Here is a 10,013-nt window from a genome sequence, read left to right as displayed (position 1 = left end):
AAGTCAACAACAGGACACAGTGCTACTTTACAGCATCAAGCAGCAGTAATGCCAAAGTTGCACGCTAAGAAGTACATTTTTATTTTAAATGGTAGTTACTAAAAGGTAACACATTGACTTGAATTGTGTGATGCATGTCAGCTGCCAGTGTCTGTAGCCCTGAATTCATTAGAAACATTAGAAATGTTGTTATTCACAACCTCAACGCACAGTTGAGCTTGTGCACTCACTTCAGACGGGGTGTGTGCTAATGCTGTTAGCTAAGCGACTACAATAAAGCTTTAAAAAGGGTGTGAATAACTTTTCAAATCAATCTTTTCAGATCTCGGGCCAGACGAGCTGTATGAAGCCATTTTATGTTTCTTTTTCTCTTGTTTTTCTGACGTTTTAAATCAAGTCCCCAGCTACTTCAGTTGTTTGGGGGAATGATGTCACTGTGTTTATCTGTGAAGCTCCAGAAATGCCATTAAAACTCATCAACTTTGGGGTTAAGTTGTATCTGACTAGTGTATGGTGTTTAACCTTTCTCTTATTTAATAACACCATTATAATTATCGGTAATACATTGATATCCATCCGTGCTCACTTTCTAATAGGTCTTTAAGTATTCAGTTATAAATGTTAGGAAGTCAATGACAAAGTTTTGTTTTTAATGTTTGTTTAAAGTTGTTCATTAATGGATTCATGGAGATTTTTCACAGTACAACAGCTGTTCTCTTTATGATTTATTACTAATTAGTAATCAGTCTCTCATGAGAGGTACCTTATTAGAAAGTGGTGTCTTTCTGTTGTCTTTTGTAAACTATGTAGGCTGATACAGCTGCAGAGGACCTACCACGAAGTGACAGCTCTTCATTTTCTTTTTAATCCCACCACTTTGATTTGCAGGCTGCTACCTGTGTCAGCAGCAGGATGTCTGTGTGTGTGTCTGAACGTAAAGTTTCCTCTTGACGCCCGGGATGATAAAAATCCACTGCTCACATATTTCACCACTGCTGCTGAGTGGGTTATCTATCACGCCTGAGTTATGCAATATCACATACACACACACACACACACACACACACACACACACACACACACACACACACGTGCAGAAATCATAACAGTGATGGTGACGGTGATGCAAGAGATAAAGGAGCAGTCCGCGTATTACAGCATGGCAGCAGGTCGACAGGCGGTGACAGCCAGGAGAGAGAGAGATTACTGGAACACACACACAAACGCACGCACGCACACACGCACGCACACACGCACACACGGGCACACACACACACACACACACACACACACACACACACACACACACACACACACACACACACACAATCTTTCCCACACACACACACACACAGGCACTCAGAGGGTGAGATATGTCTCCCAGCATAGAGATGTACTCTGCTGTAATCTCTTTGTCTACAAGATACACTTGGATGGATGGTTACAGGACACAGAGAGAGAGTGTGTTGCAGTGTATGTCGTACATCCCAGTCTTTAGTCTGGTGAACCCAGTGCCACATTGGAAAGACATTTTATAGGCTATGGGCTTAATAAATAGTTAATATACCTGTTTAGTGTTTTAAGGTTATAATCCTTTTATAGGATAGTTGGGACTTCCTTTAACACTCACCTTGCATATGTACACTGAATTCTGCGCAATGTTCTGAAAGTCTGAAAAGCAAAATCTCTTGATTTACCTTTGTCCCAAGGGATGGTCAAAGGTTTGTTGCTGATAAATCCATCAGTTGAAGCCTCAAGAAGATCACCTTTCAAGTTTTTAGCCAATAATTGTTTCCAAAGAATACGGCCAATTTTTATAGAAGTCATTTAAACCCGGCTGAGAGCCAATCATGTTGCAATACAGAACAACTTCAGTGGTCGGGCCAATCCAATGTCACACTGCAGGCATAAACACCTGTATTAGACATGTCTTTTTCCTCATCTAAATGAGGTATAATACAGATTACATACAAATTGGTTACCTAAATACATAAATACTACCTATATAAATGAGAATAAATCTACCTTGTACCTTGTGTCTTACCTAAATGTTGTATTTATATAATTTTATTCCAGAACAGCTAATATTAGACACCAACAGTGACAGTGTTTTAATGGAATTGTTCAACGTTTAGGGTAAATACATTAATTTCCTTTTGTTATCAAGAGTTAGTTGGGATACATACATCAACGCCTCTCTCATGTATACAGTAAATACTTTGCTGGAGCCAGCAGCTGGTTAGTTTAGCCTAGCTTAGCTTATTTTAGCTCAGATTAGCATGAAGACTGGAATGTGTCTTTATATGTCTCTCACAATTCTGGAACCACACATAAAAAACATACTCTGGATTGTCTTTGAAGTGACGTGCTGATACTGGTCAATCCTCCGATTTGAGTCGTTTCATTTTAGGTGGAAGTATTAAACAGTGGGTGGAATTTGAGGGTCATTATTGAATTCATTCTTTAAAAAAGCATTTTGTTCTTAGTTAGGATTCAAGTTCATCAGCAGTGGCTCAGGTCAGTGGAGTTCCCCATGGTTCTATAATGGGACCACTGCTGTTTTCTGTCTGCAGGTTGCCTCTGGTTCATTGTATAAGATGAGACACGACTAATTTTCTTCTTTATGCAGATATAACTTTGTCTTTTGATTGTTTTAGTATCCTTCAGTGACCCACCACATGACCAAGAAACATGACAGAGCATGTGACTAAAGATTCAAAAACCTGTTCATTTACACACACATCAAAGATCAAATCTATCAGGAAGCTGTAGCAAGCCTCTTTGTGGTCTAAAAAAACAGACCAATCACACATGAACACAAACACTTAATCTCATGAACTCTTGAAGTTGTTATTGTTGTCATGTTTTACTGTTTTGAAATCCTGTTGTTGTTGTTGAGGTTGCTGATGTTTTTGCACTGTGATTACGCTTGTCCTGTGAGTGTTTTTATACTGTGATGTTTTTTTTATCTTATTGACTTCGTCTTGTTATGCTCAGGGACTGCAGATGTAAATGAGCTTTAAGCTAACTCTGGTACAGCTAAGATTTTGTGCACTGTCCCTGTCAAATAAATAAAATAAAGATGAATGTTACAGTTTGGGTAATGTCACCAACGCCTTATTCAGATTAAATGAAACAATAGATGACGTCCTGCTGCAGCACAGAGGTGTTGGAGATGTGTTTTCTTGTGGTGAGAAAACCACGTTGTTGTCTTTTATTATGCCTGTTGGTTCCCATAGGAACGACATCCACAGCTTAAAACCTGTGCTCACATGAATGGACCTCAGTTGGATCTGTCTCAGTGCAGTTTTTTTTTTAGTAACATTGCCTTTTCAGAGAGGCTGCCTTTACCATGATCAAACATTAACCATATGGTGAATATCAGCTGGTCTCTAAATTGATGCATTCATCTGTTACATGCCCTGCAGTTTAAACATTCACACTTTAAGAATTCAATAGACTTTCAAAGCTAATGTTTCAATGAGGCCCAGATTCAGTCCTGCTCTTAAGGCTGTGTTGTTTTCAACCTAAGTTACACATCCAGCTTCTTAACACAACATATTATTGCATGTCCTGTGTTTCACTACAAATGTGTTGTAAGGAGTAAAATGAGATTGTTAATGTTTTAATACTGTTGTCCTTGATTTATTTCCTCCTTCTTGGACAGTCAGAAGGGTTTATTGAACTCTGGGTCAGGATCCTAAAAATGGCTTTCTGTCAGGAAAAATATTTTCTGAAGTTGTTTCACTATAAACGTGCATTCAATAGTGGGTCATAATGACCAAGAAACTTTAATATAATAACTGAAATATTCGTACACCCTCCTATGTTTGGTTGTCAATTTTTAGATTTTCTCTGAATCAATGAGTTTGCAAATATCCGTTTTGACGATTTAGTTTAAAAATGTAAAATAACAAATAGCCTAAGTCTGTAAAGTTATTATTATTATTATTATTATTATTTTTATTATTATTTGTAGTAGTAGTATAAGTATTATTATTAGAATTATCATTATTATAATGAAGAAATAAAGCAGTCTGCTATAAACCTGCCTTGAATCTGTAGCCTAAAAAACAAGTCATTTGTTTGGCTATTAGAGGCACACACACATTTCCCTCCCTCCCTCTCTCGCACCCCCCCCCCCCCCACACACACACACACACACACACACACACACACCATGCCTGTCACAGTGAGCCAGTCATCCTGTAATGGCTGCCACTGCTCATTGTTCACATCCTGCTTTGTCTTCAGCGCCATTTTGACTCTGCGGGAGGAGGAGCAGTTAGCATCATATCCACACACTCTAATGGCAGGCAGCTAGCCATGCTAGTCTCCTTCACATTCAGACTGTTAGCTTAATAAAGGGAGAAAAAAATCGCCACACCGGGCTCCAGTTAACTTCACTGCCATCACACTACAAGGAGGGTGAGCTCAGCTGCACTGTGGTGAGCTCCAGGTCTCACACTGTCAGTAACAGGCTTCATTGTTGCTCTGCTTATTCTCACATGGTGGAAGCTACTGCTGGTGGAGGGTCTTTCTATGCTAACCATTAGCTATTACTCAGAGGCTAGAGGGCTAGCCATGCTAAGCTAACGTGTGAAACAACATCCTGCCTTGGCCTCCTTTTTTTTTATCTGCTCTGGAAAATATCACAGTCATTCTCAAACTCATTTCTTCAGAGGTTATCTCTGTGTAAACACAGGAGTTCAGCCATACTGGGCCATTCCAGGCTATTTCAGGCTATATATGCTAGTTTAGGTTGTCAAGTGTGGGAAAACAGATGGAGCTGTGCAAATACACTGCAAACTAGCAGAACTGAATATATATTAGCAAATGAAAATATTGTAAAATGACAAATATTTTATTATAATGACAAAATTCTATTTTAGTTATAATAAAACAAACAAACCTGGAAATGAAAGTAGGCTCAGTGTTAATTGTAATGTATAAATGTAGACTGTTGATATAAATGTAAATGAATGTAGGCTAATGTAATGATAGCCTACTATAAATTAAATAAATTAAATATATAATTATAACAGGTAACAGCAGATAATTATAAAAATGATAATAGGTCCATTAATCAGCTTTATTGTGGGATATTTAAAATTGCACTGTATTATAGTGCAGCCTACATATGTGTTAACGTCATTGTTAAATAGGTAGGCCTGTTCAACACTTAATTCATATAGGCTGTAAAACAAAACGACAGGGGCCACATCGTAAATGTTTGTCTGTTTTTTATTATTATTATTCCACTATGAAAATATATGTACAATAAATAATTTGGATTTTCACTATTAAAGAATCTCAATAAATAAACTAGGGTCTAAAACTCGGGTCATCAGCAGGGCTTCTCTCTCGCCTGGTCTCGTTCAAAGAGAGAATGAATTCATCCTTCACTTTAGATTTTTCTAAGAGCAGTCCAGCTTTCTGCGCCTAGACTCCGTGGACAGTTCCTGAGAAGTTATTTAAGGATCCATGAAGCTGCACCAGAATAAGGAAACAAATCCAGGCGTAGGGTTCATATTTTTAACAAAAAAAAAATCAAAAACAAGAAAGGCAATAAATACCTGAAATTTGGAAAAGAGGAGAGAAACAAATCCACAACGTTTCCATCGTGGAAAAAAAAATCCCTTCCATGTTTAAAATTAAAAAAGTCAAATTAACTGCATCTCTCTTAAACTACATCATAGCCGCAAAGTAAAACCAGCAAGAAGACGAAAAAATATATTTAAAAACGAACATAATTTTCATTCAGAAATGTTTCAGGAATGTTGCCGAGAAGCTTGTCGGAGTCCTCGCCGAGTGCCGTCTCCTCCGCTCGATTGTTCCTCCACACACAGGCCGTGCGTCCGTGCGCTCCTTCACTTGGTTTCACGGTTTCATATTTAAACGGAGCAGCGGGCCTCAGAAGTTGAGGTGCTGCAGGTCTATGGTGCACAGTGTGCTTGTGAAAAGGTCGAAGTCCTCCTCCGAGAAATCCACCGGACTGTCCAGGGAGCTCTGCAGGCTGGGTGACAGGCAGGCATCCCCGGCAAAGAAGGCCAGGTCGGGGAGCGTGGATGATGCTAAAGAGGCGGCTGGAGGAGCCGATGAGGAGGTGGAGGTGATGGAGGAGTCCCGCTGCTCGGAGAATGACGGATCGGGCGCTGCTACTGCAGGCCCGGGCTCGAGCTGCATCAGGCCCGGGTTGTCAGCGGAGTTCGTGGCGGTGAACGCCGGCGGTGAGTGGTGAGTCGCCGTACCGTCAGAGGAGCCAGATGCGCCTGGCAGCGGTGGGCGTTCGGGGCGGCTCAAACGGCCTCCCTCCTCCGGCGTGGGCTGTGCATTGTCCCCGCTGTCATTAGCGTAGGTGGTGGGAGCGGCGGCCGAAGACGGATTGCCGCTCCCCGACTCGCTCTCCGACGTAGCCTCCCCCGTGCCAGATGCTTCCAGGGGCTGGCTTGAATACGGGGATGAGGCATCGGCGCCTTCGAGCGGCTCGAACCCGCCCGGGTCGCTGGATTCATGGCCGCCTCCACCACCTCCGTCCCGGTGGTGCGTCGTCTGGCGCTTGTGTTTCATCCGCCGGTTCTGGAACCAAACTTTGACCTGCCGCTCGGTCAGATCCAAAAGGGCCGCGATCTCCACCCTCCTTGGCCGGCATAGGTACTTGTTGAAGTGGAACTCCTTCTCCAGCTCCAGGAGCTGTGTGTTGGTGTAGGCGGTGCGCAGCCGACGGGACCCGGCTCCTCCACCGTCCAGACTCGCCTGGCTCGGGTCTTCGGGGACACAAAGACACATAAAGGAGGGAGACAGAGAGAAATTATGAGGAGGATTTATTGTGCAAAAAATCTTTTTCAAGCTATTCTCATTTTTATTGTAATTTTATATTTCGTTTAAACTTCAAATTATAATCTACTTCATGGGAGCCCTGTAAAACCTCTGCAGTTTTATTGCGCGCACGATTTCAAGCCAAGAAAAAAGCTGCTTCTGCACCGAGCAGAAATCCCCTCGGCTCTTCTGTCTGTAATAAAACAGTAATAAAACACAAAAAGTCTCATAAAAAATACTCCTTCCAATTACAGTAGCAGCTAAAGCCATAACTGTGAGAGTGGAGCAATTTGGTGGTGGTAAAAATAATAATAATAAAAAAAGAGAAAGAAAACGCAGATAAAGACAGATGATCGTAATGTCTCTTCTGTAAGCCTGGAGTGCAGCGAGCCTGCTGTGAGAGGCTGCAGCGTGTGATCAGAGATGCAAAGAGAGCAAAATAAATATATCACGGGATAGGGAGGAAATGTGCAGGGAAATGTGGGAATGTCGATGTGAAGCGAACATGGCGGTATCTGTCAGAAACATAACCAAACCTCTGGATGGCTCTGTGAAGGAGACCAGAGAAGGAGAGGAACTGGGAGGACGAGAAAACAAGATCTTCCATTAAAATAGAGCAAGAGAAATAAGAGGACAAAGACAAAGTAGTGATTGTTATGGAGGTCAGTGTAAAGACAGAAATGACCTAAACCCGAGAAAATGAGATTGTGTGCAGTGTGGCTGCTGTGTGGATGTAGCTTATACACCACAACCCCCCACCCTGACATATTTTGCTCGGTCGCTTTGCCTCGCCATTATATTTCCTGCCTCCATCCAATATGGCTACCATCTCAGTTGTGTTGTGAATTTATAATACTAGAGTGATGGTGGTGGTGGTGCTGCTGCTGCTATCAAATCACACCACCCAATGAACAGAAGGCTGCAGCAGCAACCACCTGCAGGGTGGATAAAGACTAAAAAAAAAACCTCTGCGCTCTTTAGCGCAATATTACTATAGGGTATGGACAGGATGCATTTTGAAAATGTAAGCTAGAGATGATACAGAGGATGCTGGAGTGAAAAGCCCTGCACTCAGTGTTCGGATCATTTTCTACATATTGATTGTTGGAATGACAGAGGTGATGTGTGTGAGATGGTGATGGGCTCAGATTTAAATGCATGATGATGAGAGAGTGTGCAAAGCACTGCAGCATAATGCAGTGGTCTAGATATGGCTTCCCTGTTGACACAGCATCACAGCACTGCACAATACACACACACACACACACACACACACACACACACACACATAATACACTGAGGCAGAAAAAGACAATGTCATCTAACCAAATCCATGCTGTGTGCGGGTTATTTCAGAAATGAAATGAAGATGCAGACAGAGAAATGAAAGCACAGCCGTACTCCCCTCACACTCCCACCACACACACTTCCACACACTGGCTCCCGCATCCCCAGCATACCGACCTGTGGGCGACTCGATGCCCGTCGAAGCGTACCCGGAGGCGGTCGGCGACGGGGAGGACGAGGCAGGGGGGATGATGGATCCACCACCGCTGGAGCTGCTCCCAGGCTTGGGGCACTTTTTTGATGACTTCTTCTCCTTCATCCAGGGGAACTCGTGGGCCAGCGGACCGGTCGGGGTTGCCGTTGCCGGGGCAGGGGCCTGCCCGGGCGGACAAGGCTGCTGGGCGGCTCGGTGGTGCGTCTGGAGGCCATTAGTGGCGGAGGTTCTCCGGTTCTGCTGGCTCCTAGCAGTCGGTCTCGGCTGGCTGGCTGTGCAGGGGCTGAGGCTGGGGATGGTGTGCTCGAAGGGAGGCGGAATTACTGTCGACTCCTTGATTGATGAAGTTTGAAATGACTCCAGGACGGCGGGGAAGGACGTCAGGCACTCTGCTAGGGACGGCTGGCTGTTTATAAAACCGATCTCCCTCTCAAATTCAAAATTCATAGCTCCCTCACACCGGTTTCAGCCTCAAACGGCGAGACCCCCCGAACAATCCCTTCCCAAAATAAAAAAAAACAAAACACATGCACGCACACGCGCACGTCCGCACACGCACACAACACAATATGGCTGCTTAAAAAAATAAAACGAAATGAAAAAACGCACGAGCATGTAGGCTCCCGACCGCAATGGCGTGAATGCGGTGGCTATATAATAATTGTGTATATTGGTGATATTACTAGCGCATGGGGACCTGGGTAGGCTAAACTGAAGAACTATGGGGCGAAATTGCAGCCAATTCCTGGTCATGTGACCCAAAACAGCCAATCGGGGGGGCGGGCCTGGCGGCTGCGATGGCTGTGGGAAGCAGCATTATTATTTGTCCACCAAATGCTGTGGCAAAGAGGGGCTATATCAACGGATAGCTGCTATTGTTTTGTCCTAACGGGGGGTAAATTCAGCGGGGAAAAGAACGGGAAGGCGGCCGGTCACCATGTGCGCCGTGTGGGCGGCGGGTCGGCGCATCCGAGCCCGGTGTTACGCACGAACAATAGAGCATCTCGGGCATTTTTTCGGTCCTCTGGGTGATGTAATGACGGTTAACATTGGGTGAACGGAGCTGGCCGTTTACAATATGGCTCCTCCAGAAGAAGAAAAAAAAAAACAGTGTTTACAGCACGTAGCTCATTAATCTTATAAAGTGTGACAGAGTCTGAAAATCCCCAACTTAGACACAGCAGACTTGGAGAGGGTTTTAGATGGCACAGCAGCTCAGGATGAGAGGATGATGAAGATTTCTACTCAGCTGTAGTGAAGATGAAGCGCACTGGCTTCTGACAGAGCAGAGACAGACACTTAGATTTAACTGTGAGGAGAGGCAGAGAGGGAGCCTGTTGGTGTGTAAGTGTACAATTTTTTTTATTTAACTTCTTCATGTAATTGGGATTCTGCTGTTTTTCTAAATAGCCGTCCTCTCCTGTCCTGTGCGTGTGTTTGCGAGATAAATAGAAGCCTAAATAGCTGCTGTCTAAAAATAATCTCACTAAAATAGTCTCCTCACACAGGCTCCAAAAATTCTTCTAGCAAAGCTGCCATGGCTCTCTCACTCTGTCTCTACAGGATGATGATGTGTGTGTGTGTGTGTGTCTGTGTGTGTGTGTGTGTGTGTGTGTGTGTGTGTTAAAATGTTCGGTGTGTTTACGCAGAGAGAGAGAGAGAGAGAGAGAGAGAGAGAGTTCACAGCGAGGTC

General features: G+C 43.6%; 1 protein-coding gene across 1 annotated transcript; it reads right to left on the bottom strand.

Annotated features, from left to right (window-relative positions):
- Positions 1 to 5,226: 5,226 nt before the first annotated feature.
- On the bottom strand, positions 5,227 to 8,843 carry hoxb2a (homeobox B2a). The gene is made up of 2 exons (XM_084370564.1): positions 8,284 to 8,843; positions 5,227 to 6,767 (listed from the first exon to the last, which is right to left on the bottom strand). Exons 1-2 carry the CDS (start codon positions 8,765 to 8,767, stop codon positions 5,914 to 5,916), a joined length of 1,338 nt encoding a protein of 445 aa, XP_084226690.1. The 5' UTR covers positions 8,768 to 8,843; the 3' UTR covers positions 5,227 to 5,913.
- Positions 8,844 to 10,013: the final 1,170 nt, after the last annotated feature.

Source organism: Pagrus pagrus (genome assembly GCF_965226575.1).
Source record: "Pagrus pagrus genome assembly, chromosome: 13".
Taxonomy (NCBI): Eukaryota; Metazoa; Chordata; class Actinopteri; order Spariformes; family Sparidae; genus Pagrus; species Pagrus pagrus.
This window is presented reverse-complemented; position numbering and strand designations above follow the sequence as displayed.